Source organism: Ornithorhynchus anatinus, chromosome 21 (assembly GCF_004115215.2).
Source record: "Ornithorhynchus anatinus isolate Pmale09 chromosome 21, mOrnAna1.pri.v4, whole genome shotgun sequence".
In the NCBI taxonomy this organism is placed as follows: domain Eukaryota; kingdom Metazoa; phylum Chordata; class Mammalia; order Monotremata; family Ornithorhynchidae; genus Ornithorhynchus; species Ornithorhynchus anatinus.
Window position 1 is genome coordinate 6,771,647 of NC_041748.1, and position 13,838 is coordinate 6,785,484.

Below are 13,838 nucleotides of genomic sequence, written 5' to 3' on the forward strand. Positions count from 1 at the left end.
TGTGAGCCCCACAGGGTTGTGTCCAACCCGATTTGCTTGTATCTACCCTAGCACTCAGTACAGTTCCTGGCATATAATAAGCGCTTAATAAACACCATCATTATTTGTATTATTATTACTACTCTCCCAAATGCTTAGTACTACTATTACTCTTCTAAATGTTTAGTATAATGCTCTGCACACAGTAAGCACTAAATAAATATTATTGATTGGTCCCTATTCTTCAGTCTGGTCAATGTAGATGGGGCTACCCCACCGACCCCCAAGCCACCCTCCGTGATTGACAGCAGACCTCTGGCCCTGGGTGAAGCCTACTGAGAATCAATCTGTCCTCCGGTGACTCTGGCGGGCTGGACTGGGAGAGGTGCAGCTGGTCTGTCAGTGACCTTCTCCGTGCTCACATGCCGGACGTCTTGCTGAGGTCCGAGTCACAAGGCCCATTTCGGTTGATCTCTTGGGATCATCTCTCAGGGTCCAGGGGCTGGCTCTCCTCCGGCCAAGTAGTCGTTTGTGTTTTTCTTCACGATATTCGTTAAGCGCATATGCTATGTGCCCGTTCTAAGCGCCGTGGTAGAAATCCGACTGGACAGAGTCCTCGTTATCTACTCATTCATTCATTCCATCATATTTATTGAGCATTTACCGTGGGCAAAGCACCGTACGCACGCTTGGGAGAGTACAGTGTAGCAATAAACAGGACACATTTCCTGCCCACATTGAGCTTACGGTCTAGAGGGGCAGATAGACGTTAATATAAATAAGTGAATAAATTACAGATATGGATATAAGTGCTAGGGGGGTGGGAGGAGGGATGAATAAAGGAGGCAAGTCAGGACGACGCAGAAGGGAGGGGGAGAAGAGGAAAGGAGGGCTTAGTCAGGGAAGGCCTCTTGGAGGAGTTGGGTCACCAATAAGGATTTGAAGGGGGAGAGAGTCATTGTCTGTCGGATTTGAGGAGGGAGGGCGTTCCAGGCCAGAGGCAGGACGTGGGCGAGAAGTCGGCGGTGAGATAGACGAGATGGAGGTCCAGTCCCAAATGAGGCTCATAGTTTTAATCCCCATTTTCAGGTGAGGTAACCGAGCCACAGAGAAGTTGTCAGTCAGTCAATCATATTTAAATGACCACTTACTGTGTGCAGAGCACCATACTAAGCGCTTGGGAGAGTACAAGACAACAATTTAACAGACACATTCCCTCCATGGCCGGGACCTTATGGCCTGGCCTGTCTAGTTGAGAGCCAGACAAATAACCACCCTAATTGTCTGACTTTTCTTCATCCTCTGGGGGGCTGAGGGGACAGGCCCCCCTTTCTCAGCTGCAGAGGACGGCGGTAGCTGATGTTTCTCTCTCTCTCAGACCCAGAAAACCTCGGGTCTTCGGGGATCTCACCCCCAGATCTCCTGGGTTAACAATGATAATGATGACATTTGTTAAGCGTCTACTATGTGTTAAGCACTGTTTTAAGCACTGGGGTAGATACAAGCTAATCAGGTTGGACACAGTCCCCGTCCCACCTGGGCCTAACGACATTAATCCCCATTTTACAGATGAGGGAACTGAGGCACAGAGAAATGAAGTGAATGGCCTAAGGTTTCACAGCAGACAAGCGGCAGAGCCGGGACTTGAACCCAGGCCCTTCTGACTCCTAGGCCCGGGCTCTATCCGCTAGGCCATGCTGCTTCTTGGTTCAACACAGGAACACAACAGGAAGTCTACTGAGTTTGAGGGAAGAAGCCCCCTGAGTGAAGGGGGAAAGGGGTCAGGTGTTCACGGATCCACCAGAAGCAGAGTGACCTAGCGGATAGACCACGGGCCAGCGAGTCAGAGGACCCGGGTTCTAATTCCAGCTCCACCACTTGTCTGCTCTGTGACCTTGGACAAGTCACTTCACTTCTCTGGGCCTCAATTACATCATCTGGAAAATGAGGATTAAGACTGGAAGCCCCATGTGGGTCATAGACTGTGTCCAACCTGAGTAATTTGTATCTAACTCAGTGGTTAGTAGTGCCTAGCACGTAGTAAGCACTTAACACTTGTCTGCTGAGAGATCTTGGGCAAGTCACTTCACTTTTCTGGGCCTCAATTCCCTCAACTATAAAATGGGGATTAGGACTGTAATATTTCAGTCATATTTATTGAGTGCTTTCTGTGTGCTGTGCACTGTACTAAGCATTTGGGAGAGTACAATACAACATTAGACATTCACATTCCCTGCCCACAACGAGCTTACAGTCTAGAGTTGGGGAGATGGAAATCAATAAGATACATAAAATTATAGATATGTACATGAGTGCTGTGGGACTGGGATGGGGGAAGAGCAAAGGGAGTAGGTCGGGGTGATGCAGAAGAGAGTGGGAGATGAAGAAAAGTGGGGCTTAGTCTGGGGAGGCCTCTTGGAGGAGATGTGCCTTCAATAAGGCTTTGAAGTTGGGGGAGAGTAATTGTCTGGTGGATTTGAGGAGGGACGGCATTCCAGAGAGGCAGGACACAGGCCAAGGGTGGGCGGTGAGACAGTTGAACTCGGGGCACGGTGAGAAGGTTAGCCCCAGAGGAGCGAAGTATGCGGGCTGGGTTGTAGTGGAAGAATAATGAGGTGACATAAGAGGGAGCAAGGTGGTAGACTGCTTTAAAGCCAACGGTGAGGAGTTTTTGTTTGATGCAGAGGTAGATGGACAACCGCTGGAGATTTTTGAGGAGAGGGGTGACATGTCCCGAACATTTTTGTAGAAAGACGATCCGGGCAGTGGAGCTGAGGTCTCTGGGAGGGTTCTTGTCTGATCCGGATGGTGAGAGACCGGGTTCCGGCAGGAGGGGCCCGCAGCTGGCTTTATGGCTCGGCCTTCAAAACAAGGCTGTGGCCGCCAGCCTGGCTGGCTTTTCATCCCCAAACAGCAAACACCTGACTCGTTTCCAGCAGCAGCTGCTATGGGCGGCCCCTTGTTTCTCCTGCCCTGTGTGGTTTGGGTCGGGGAGACCGGGCTGGGGGGTAGTGGGCTGGAGAAACAGTCAGGCAGTCGTTCAATCGCATTTATCAAGCGTTTATTGTGCACAGAGCACTGTACCGAGTGCTTGGGAGAGTACAATACAGTAATAAGCGGACATCTTCCCTGCCCACAGTGAGCTGACACTCTAGAGGACTGTAAGCCATTGGCGAGGGTCCCAGGGGAAAAGGGAGGATCTCTGAAATGGAATTCTCTTAATAGTAAAATAATAATCATCATGGTGCTTGTTAAGCACTTACTATGTGCCAAGCACTGTTCTAAGAGTTGAAGTAGATACAAGTTAATCAGGTTGGAAACAGTCCCTGACCCACTTCGGCCTCACACTCCGATCCCCATTTTTTACAGATAAGTGAGGCCCAGAAAAGTGAAGCGATTTGCCCAAGGTCACACAGCAGACAGGCGGCGGACCCGGGATTAGAACCCAAGTCCTTCAGACTTCCAGCCCTGTGCTCTATCCACTAAGCCACACTGCTTTGAATTGGACTTTCCCAAGAGCTCAGTACAGTGCTCTGCGCATAGGAAATACTCAATAAAGAGCGTAGTGACCTTAGTCATTTAACTTCTCTGTACCTCAGTTCCCTCATTTCTAAAATGGGGATGAATTCTGTGAGTCCCATGAGGGACACGGACTGTGTCCAATCTAATTAGCTTGCTTGTACTCCCGAGCTTAGTACAGTGCCTGGCACATAGTTAAGTGCTTATTTAGTACCTCTTATCGATTGGTTGATTGAGTGACCGCTCTCAGGAAGAGCTGTGAAGAGAAGAGTGATCTGATGTTATCCTATGACAGAGGGCAAGATACTCACTGACCATCCCCGTCTGGACTGACAGCTCGTTCTGAGCAGGGATCAGATCTACCAACTCTGTTATATTGTACTCTCCCAAGTGCTTAGCACAGTGCTCGCACACCATAAGCACTCAAAAAAATACCACTGATTGATTCACTCACCCTAAGGCTCCAGGACTCACAAGGGAGAGGTTAGAAGCCAACTAGAGAGGATGGCAATAAGAATAACTGTGGTGTTTGTTAAGCACTTACTATGTGCCAAGTACTGGACTAGATGCTGGGGTCAGGGAAGCGGCGTGGCTCAGTGGAAAGAGCATGGGCTTGGGAGTCAGAGGTCATGGGTTTGAATCCCGGCTCTGCCACTTGTCAGCTGTGTGACTGTGGGCAAGTCACTTAACTTCTCTGTGCCTCAGTTCCCTCATCTGTAAAATGGGGATTATGTCTTTGAGCCTCACGTGGGTCAACCTGATGACCCTATATCTACCCCAGTGCTTAGAACAGTGCTCTGCACATAATAAGCGCTTAACAAATACCAACATTTTTTTTTTTAGATACAAGATAATCAGGTTAGACACAGTCTCTATCCCTCATGGGGCTCACAATCTTAATTCCCATTTTACAGATGAGGGAACTGAGGGCCAGATAAGTGAAGTGAGACAGTCAATCATAATTATCGAGAGCTTACTGTGTGCAGGGCACTGTACTGAGCACTTGGGAGAGTACAATATAACCCATTCCCTGTTCACAATGAGTTTACAGACTAGAGGGGTAGACAGATATTAATATATATAATATTACAGCTATGTGCATAAGCGTTGAGGGGACGAATAAAGGGAGTAAGTCAGGGAGAAGAAAGTGGGAGAAGCAGAAAGGGCTTAGTCAGGGAAGGTCTCTTGGAGGAGATGTGTCTTCAATAAGTCTTTGAAGGAGGGAAGAGTAATTGTCAGATGTGAAGATGGAAGACATTCCGGGCCAGGGGCAGGACATCTGACCTGCCCAAATTCCCACAGCTGATAGGTAGCGGAGCCGGGATTAGAACCCAAGTCCTTCTGACTCCCAGGCCGTGCTCTTGCCGCTAGGCCACGCTGCTTCTGCACTTAATGATAGCTCATTGTGGGCAGGGAATGTGTCTTTTTATTGTTGTCTTGTACTCTCCCAAGTACTTAGTATAGTGCTCCGCACCCAATAACTGTTTAATAAGTATGATTGAAGGAATGAAGGGATGAATAATAATAGCTATCATTGTTCCGATAATAAACCCAGCGTTGGTGAGGACAACAACAAAATAGAGTTAGACTGCCATCTGCTGACATATTTAATCCATAATACAAACACATTAAATAAATACTTGGATGTAACTTTAGTAATCCTAGTAGCCGTATTCATTCACTCGTATTTATTGAGCACTTACTGTGTGAAAAGCACTGTACTACATGCTTGGGAAAGAAGCAGCATTATTTAGTGGGTAGAGCAGGGGCCTGGGAGTCAGAGGGTCATGGATTCTAATCCTGCATCTGCCACTTGTCTGCTGTGTGAACTTGAGCAAGTCACTAAACTCCTCTGGGCCTCGGTTCCCTCGTCTGTAAAATGGAGAATAAGACTGTGAGCCCTATGTGCTCCGCACACGGTAAGTGCTCAATAAATATGATTGAATGAATGAATCAATAATAGGGTCTGTGTCCAACCCAGCACTTAGTACAGTGCCTTGCACACAATAAGCACTTAACAAATACCAGAATTTTTATTATTAAGCACTTTCTATGGTCAAGCACTGTTCTAAGCGTTGGGGTGGATACAAGCCAATCGGGTTGGACACAGCTCCTGTCGCACATGGGGTTGACAGTCTTAATCCCCATTTTACAGATGATGTAACTGAGGCCCAGAGAAGTGAATGACTTACCCAAGGTCATACAGCAGACAAGTGGCGGAGACAAGGTTAGAACCAAGGCCGTCTGACTCATTCAATAGTATTTATTCAATAGTATTTATTGAGCGCTTACTATGTGCAGAGCACTGTACTAAGCGCTTGGGATGAACAAGTCGGCAACAGATAGAGACGGTCCCTGCCGTCTGACGGGCTTACGGTCTTATCGGGGGAGACGGACAGACGAGAACGATGGCAATAAATAGAGTCAAGGGGAAGAACATCTCGTAAAAACAATGGCAACTAAATAGAATCAAGGCGATGTACAATTCATTAACAAAATAAATAGGGTAAAGAAAATATATACAGTTGAGCGGACGAGTACAGTGCTGTGGGGATGGGAAGGGAGAGGTGGAGGAGCAGAGGGAAAAGAGGAAAAAGAGGGTTTAGCTGCGGAGAGGTAAAGGGGGGGTGGCAGAGGGAGTAGAGGGAGAAGAGGAGCTCAGTCTGGGAACGCCTCTTGGAGGAGGTGAGTTTTAAGTAGGGTTTTGAAGAGGGAAAGAGAATCAGTTTGGCTGAGGTGAGGAGGGAGGGCGTTCCAGGACCGCGGGAGGACGTGACCCAGGGGTCGACGGCGGGATAGGCGAGACCAAGGGACTTGCAGGCCTGGGCTTTCTCCACTTGCCTAGCTGTGCTGCTGGATTGTTGTGACGGGTCTGTTGCGACTGACTGAGTCAGGTGGGTAACATTCATGAGATCTGAGTGTGAATCCTACATTTTCTCTGTTTTTTTCAGTGGCCAACGAGGCAGGAGACCGAAGTGGTCGTTCGCTCGCCCGTTTTTCTCGTAAGTAGGAACGATTCTGCTGCTCACTTGTCTTAATCCCCTCGCCCGCTCCTACCTCACCTCGCTACTCTCCTTCTCCAACCCAGCCCGCACACTTCGCTCCTCTAATGCTGACCTTCTCACTGTACCTCCATCTCTTCTATCTCGCCGCCGTCCTCGCACCCACATCCTGCCTCCGGCCTGCAACGTCCTCCCTCCTATCAGACAGATAATTGCTCTCCCCCACTTCAAGGGGGGCCCATCTCCTCCAAGAGGCCTTCCCTGACTGCGCCCTCCTCTCCTCTTCTCCTCTTCTCCCACTCCCTTCTGCGCCGCTCTTACTTGCTCCTTCATTCATCCTCCCTCCCAACCCCACAGCACATATGCGTATATCTGTATATATTTTTAATTAATTTATTTATGTATTCATTTATTTATGTTCATATCTGTCCCTCCCTCTAGACTGTGAGCTCGTTGTGGACAGGAATGTGTCCATTTGTTGTTATATTGTACTCTCCCAAGCACTTAGTACAGTGCTTTGCACACAGTAAGCACTCAGTAAATACGATTGAATGAATTAATAAATGTCTGGGGGTCCTGGCCCTTTGAGTGACCTGTCCTTGCCAGCTGCTGGGACATTTAAGAGCTTACTCTGCCAAACACTGTGCTAAGGGCTGGGGTAGAGACAATATAATCAAAGCAGACATAGTCCCTGACCCACACAGAACTGACAGACTACTTACCTTACCTCAGTGAAGAAGTAGCATGGTTAGCGGCAGGAACCCGGGCCTGGGAGACGGAAGGACTTGGGTTCTAATCCCGGCTCTGCCTCTTTTCTGCTGTGTGACTTTGGGCAAGTCTTTTCACTTCTCTGGGCTTCAATTACCTTATCTGGGTAAATGGGGATTAAGACTGTGAACCCCATGTGGGACAGGGACTGTGTCCAACCAAATTAGCTTGTATCTACTCCAGCACTTAGCACAGTGGCTGACTCATAGTAAGCACTTAACAAATACTATATATAAAAAAACCCACTACAACCCAGCCTGCAAACTTTGCTCTTCTAACACCAATCTTCCCACTGTACCATGATCTCAGCTCTCTCACCACTGACCCCTCGCCCACATCCTCCCTCTGGCCTGGAAATGTGTCTGTTATATTGTTATAGCAGACAATATAGCACTCTCCCAAGTGCTTAGTACAGTGCTCTGCACACTACAAGGGCTTAATAAATACGATTGATTGATTGACTGACTGATCCCCCTCCACATACGTAAGCCCCACCTTCAAAACTTAATTAAAATCACATCTCCTCCAGACATCTTCCCCAACTAAGCCCTAACCACCCTGTCTCAGCCCTGCCTTCTGTGTCATCTTTGCACTTGGGTCTGTTCCCCTTAAGCCTTTTTTTAATATTGTCTGTTAAGCGCTTACTATGTTCCAGGCACTGTACTAAGCCCTGGGGTAGATACAAAAAACTCTGGTTGGATGCAGTCCGTGTCCCACATGGGCTCACAATCTTAATCCCCATTTTAAATGAGTTGAGGCACAGAAAGTGAAGTGACTTGCCCAAGATCACACAGCAGGCAAGTGGCAGAGTTGGGATTAGAACCCAGGTCCTTTAGATTCCCAAGCCTGTGGTCCATCTACCGGGCCACACCGCTTCTCTTTGTTATCCATCCCTCCATAGCCCACAAACCTCAGATCTTGGGCTTGGTAATTAGAAGACTTGGGTTCATTCATTCGTTCAATCTCATTTATTGAGCACTTACTGTGTGTGGAGCACTGTACTAAGCATTTGGGAGAGTACAACAATAAACAGACACATTCCCTGCCCACAATGAACTTACAGTCTAGATGAGGGGAGATAGACATCAATACAAATAAATTACAGATATGTACATAAGTGCTTTGGGGCTGGTGTGGGGAAGAACAACTGGAGCAAGTCAGAAGAGGAAAGGGGAGTGCTTCGTCTGGGAAGGCCTTCTCGGAGGACACGGGTCTTCAATAAGGCTTTGAATGGGGGGAGAGTAATGGTTTATTAGATTTGAAGAGGGAGGGCATTCCAGGCCAGAGGCAGGACGTGGGCCAGAGGTCAGCAGCAAGATAGGCGAGATCAAGGCCCTTTGAGAAGGTTGGCACTAGAAGAGCGAAGTGTGTGGGCTGGGTTGTAGAAGGAGAGAAGCGAGGTGAAGTAAGAGGGGGGCAAGGTGTTGGACTGCTTTAAAGCCAATGGTGAAGAGTTTTTGTGAGGTGGATGGGTAACCACTGGAGTTTTTTGAGGAGTGTGGTGACATGTCCTGAATGTTTTTGTAGAAAAAATGATCTAGACAGCAGAGTGAAGTGTGGACTGGAATGGGGAGAGACAGGAAGCAGGGAGGTCAGCAAGGAGGCCGATGCAGTAATCCAGGTGGGATAGGATGAGAGCTCATACTAGCAGTTTGGATGGAGAGAAAAGGGCAGATTTAGCCATATTGTGAAGGTGGGACTGACGGGATTAATGGGAAAGCCGATGGAGAACAGGGTTTGGGTGGGAAGATAAGGAGCTCTGCTTTGGACATGTTAAGTTTGAGGTGACGGAAGGACATCCAAGTAGAGATGTCTTGAAGGCAAGAAGAAATGCGAAACTGCAGAGAGGGAGAGAGAGCAGGGATGGAGAAGTAGATTTGGGGATCATCTGCAGCCGTGGGAGCGAATGAGTTCTCCAAGTGAGTGGGCGTAGATGGAGAACAGAAAGGGATCCAGAACTGAACCTTGAGGGACTCCCAGAGTTAGGGGATGGGAGACAGAGGAGGAGCCCGTGAAAGAAACTGAGAATGAGCAGGCAGAGAGATAAGAGGAGAACCTGGAGAGGACAGAGTCAGTGAAGCCAAAGTTGGATAATGTTCCAGGAGAAGGGGGTGGTCCATAATGTCAAAGGCAGCTGACAGGTTGAGGAGGATTAGTATGGAGTAGATGTCGTTGGATTTGTCGAGGAAATCACTGGGGACCTTTGAGAGGGCCATTTCTGTGGAGTGAAGGGACGGAAGCCAGATCGGAGGGGGTCGAGAAGAGAATTGGAGGAGAGGAATTTGAGAAAGCGGGTGTAGACAACTTGCTCAAGGAGTTTGGAGTGGAATGGCAGGAGAGAGCCGTGGGGTCTAAGGAGGGTTGTTTTAGGATGGGGAGACACGGGCATGTTTGAAAGCATTATGGGGAAGAAATCACAGGAGAGTGAACGGTTGAAGATGGCTGTTAGGGAGGGAAGAAAGGGGTGAGAGTTTTGATACGGTGACAAGGAATGGGGTCAGATGTGCAGGTGGAGGGGATGGCTTTTGAGATGAGACAGGAGATCATCTCTAGAGATACTGCTGGGAAGGATGGGAGAGTTGAAGAGGGGACGGGAAGGGGGAGGGACTGAGGAGTGGCAGGGGTGATTTTAGGAAGCTCACACCTGATGGTGTCAATTTTCTTAATAAAGTAAATGGCCAGCTCACTGGGGGCAAGAGATGGGAGAGGTGGGGAGGGCAGAGGGGCCTGAGGAGGGAGTTAAATATCTGGAACGAGTGGCAAGGGTGATGGGCGTGGGTGTCAATAAGGGTGGAAAAATTGTTTTGCCGGGCAGAGGAGAGGGCAGAGTTATAGCACGTAAGGATGAACTTGAAGCGGAGGAAGTCGGCATGATATTTAGATTTCCGCCAGCAGCTCTCTACGACTCGAGCACAAGGGCGAAGGAGGCGGACAGTGGAGGTGATCCAGGGCTGTGAGTTAGTGGTTCCAGAGTGACAAAGGGATAGGGGAGCAAGTGATCTGAGTTCAGTAGAGAGGGTGATGTTGAGAGCATCTATTTGGTCATTAAGGGAGAGTAGTTTGGGTATACCCGTCTCAGGGTCGCACCTGGAGAGTTGCCAGTATTTTACCAATCGCGGCTACAGGAGGGAGAGTCAAGCAGAGGCCGGTCCATTCCATTCCCAGCTTGGCTGGTGGCTAGCGTGTGGAAAGCAATCTGCTACAAATCAAAACTCTCCTGTGCTGGGCAGCAGCATCATGGGAGAGAGTTGAGGGTGGAAACTCATGGTAAACCACTTCTGGATTTTTACCAAGAAAACTCTATGGATCCACTACCAGAGGCCTGCAGAAGAAGAGCGGGGCGTTCCGGAAGAGATGCGTCTGTGATGTCGCTATGGGTCGTAAACGACTCGACGGCATAAGACAAGACAAGCGCTTAATTAAATATGATTGAATGAATGAATTAAGGTCACGTATCCAAGAGGCCTTCCCTGACTAAGCCCTCTTTTCCCTGACTTTCTCCCTTTTTTCTTGTCTATGCACTTAGATCCGTGACCTCTGAGCATTTTATATTTGCCCCACCCCCAACCCCACAGCACTTATGTACATATCTTTAAATTGTATATCATGAATTATTTACTTATTATTTACTCTGTCTCTTCCTCTAAATTGTTAGCTTGATGTGGGCATGAAACATATCTGCCAACTCTGTTGTACTGTCGTCTCCCAAGCACTTCGTACAGTCCTCTGCACATAGTAAGCGTTGAGTAAATACTATTGATTGATTGAGCATGATGTAATCTGAAGCAATAATAATAATGATGGTATTTGTTAAGCGCTTACTATGTGTCAAGCACTGTTCTAAGTGCCGGGGTAGATAGAAGCTATTCAGATTGGACACGGTCCCTGTCCGTTATGGGGCTCACAGTCTAAGTAGGAGGGAAAGCAGTTGATTCCTCAGTTTACGGATGAGGAAACTGAGGCTCAGAGAAGAGAAGTGACTTGACCAAGGTCACACAGCAGGCATGTGGAGGAGTCAAAATTAGAACCCAGGTCCTTATGGCTCCGAGGCCCTTCCTCTGTCCACTAGGCCACATTGATATATATTTTGCATTATATAAAGTAGAAATAGTTTTAGCATTTCTCAAGCTATTATGTAAACCCTCAGATTTCGGGGGGAGATGTGGTGGTTTATGAAAAAGCAACAGCATATTATGCCAGAATCTTGTTTGCACTTAAACTCCTCTAGACCATTTTCTGTGGGTTTGGGTTGAATCCATGGGGTAAAATGTTCAAGCTGAGGGTCTAATTTGTGTCTGGTAAAACCACATTTTAGTAACTGGGAGACTAAATACTCTTTGGATGCTTGTTCAGAGTCTCATAATTGGAGGCAGGCTTGTTTTATGTGTGCACATGGGGCCCTGTTCTCTGAACACTGGGACTTCTTTTCTTTCCATTTGGAAAATGAATCAGGAAAGCTGTTGGTGTGACTCATAATCTCATTAAAAGATGAGACTGTGTGTTCTAGTGGATAGAGCCCGGGCCTGGGAGTCAGAAGTACTGGGTTCTAATTCCGACTCCGCCACTTGTCCACTGAGTGACTTTAGGGGAGTCGCTTCACATCTCTGGGCCTCAGTTATTTCATCTGTAGAACGAATGAATGAATTACATCCGATTCCCTCCGAACTATCTGTGAGGCCAAGAGTGGGACAGAGACTGTGTCCAACCTGATTAGCCCAGCACATAATATTCATTCATTCATTCAATAGTATTTATTGAGCGCGGAGCACTGTACTAAGCGCTTGGACGTACAAATCGGTAACAGAGACGGTCCCTGCCCTTTGACGGGCTTACAGTCTAATCTACACTCTAATAACAGAGTGTGTTGTGGGCAAGGAATATGTCTACCAACTCTTCATTCATTCAGTCGTATTTACTGAGTGCTACCGTGTGCAGAGCACTGGACTAAGCGCTTGGGAGCACACAATAGAGCGAGAAAGAGAGACGATCCCTGCCCACAACAAGCTCTCAGTCTAGAGGGAATTTTTGTTATAAAGCTTGTTATCTTGTACTCCCCCAAGGACTTAGTACAGTGCTCTGCACACAGTAAATGCTCAATAAACACGATGGATTGATTGGCACAGAGTGCGGGACGAATTTCATTCATTAAAAAAGCAACACAACTTGTACACCGTGCCCTCCTTGGTTGCAATGGAACAACACAGACACCAGAGGGCGGGAAAAGCAAACGGTTAATAAATACAATTGATTGACTGAATGCCCGGCACAGCATAAGTGCTTGACAAATACCATCAAAAACAAACAAAAAACAATAAATCTCAATTGTAGACAGTGCCCACCTTGGGTTAAATATAATGATACAATCAGCAGGGAGCTCAGGAAAATCATAGGGTTCCTCGGGTCCGTCTCTTCGGCTTAAACGGAAGGCTGACCAAACGATACTGGTTACTCGGTTTCTCTCCTCCGCTCAGATCCAGACTGAGCCCAGAGAAAATATCTGGCATCCCAAACTGTTTTAGCAACGACAACAGATAGCAGGACAAGTTAACTAATGTTCAGGACATAATAATAATAGTAATGTTGGTATTTGTTAGGCGCTTACTATGTGCCGAGCACTGTTCTAAGCGCTGGGGGAGATACAGGGTAATGAGGTTGTCCCACGTGAGGCTCACAGTCTTAATCCCCATTTCCCAGATGAGGTCTCTGAGGCACCGAGAAGTCAAGTGACTTGCCCAGAGTCACACAGCTGACAGGTGGCGGAGCTGAGATGAGAACCCGTGACCTCTGACTCCTAAACCCGGGCTCTTTCCATTGAGCCACGCTGCTTCTCCCATGTTTCCCGCAGCTCGAGAACCTCCAGGGGTTGCCCATTCACCTCCACATCAAACGAAAACTCCTCACCATTGGCTTAAAGCACCCTTTTCTCACCTCTCTACTCTCCTAGTACATCCCAGCCCGCACACTCCGCTCCTCTAGTGCTAACCTTCTCACTGCACCTCCATCTCGTCTATCTTGCCGCCGACCACTTGCCCACATCCTGCCTCTGGCCTGGAACACCCTCCCTCCTTCTATCCGACAGACAGTGACTCTCCCCGCACTTCAAAGCCTTACTGAAGGCCCATCTCCTCCAAGAGGCCTTCCCTGACTAAATCCTCCTTTCCTCTTCTCCCACTCCCTTCTGCATCACCCTGACTTGTTCCGTTTACTCGTCCCCCCTCCCGGCCCCACAGCACTTAGGTACATATCTGTAATTTATTCATTTGTATTCATGTCTATTTCCCCCTCTAGACTGAAAGCTTGTTGTGGGCAGGGGATGTGTCAGTTTATTGTTGTAGTGTACTCTCCCAATCACTTAGTACAGCGCTCTGCAAACAGTTAGCGCTCAATAAATGCAACTGAATGAATGAAAGGGAACCAGCGCGACCCAGTGGAAAGAACACAGTCCTGGGAATCAGACGACCTGGGTTCTAATCCTAATCAGAGAAGCAGCGTGGCTCAGTGGAAAGAGCACGGGCTGGAGAGTCAGAGGTCACGGGTTCAAATCCCAGCTCCGCCGCTTGTCAGCTGGGT

General features: G+C 48.1%; 1 protein-coding gene across 6 annotated transcripts in view; it reads left to right on the plus strand.

Moving 5' to 3' along the window:
* PDE1C (phosphodiesterase 1C) overlaps window positions 1-13,838 on the plus strand; it is a 329,099-nt gene that overhangs the window by 59,814 nt on the left and 255,447 nt on the right. For all 6 annotated transcript variants that reach the window (XR_003754187.2, XM_029048966.2, XM_029048968.2 and 3 more), the window contains exon 2: window positions 6,450-6,500. Coding sequence is in view for 4 of the 6 variants with exons in the window: in XM_029048966.2 (XP_028904799.1) it covers window positions 6,450-6,500 (51 nt within the window). In the remaining 2 variants the exon portion in view is untranslated. The remainder of the gene's footprint in view (window positions 1-6,449; window positions 6,501-13,838) is intronic.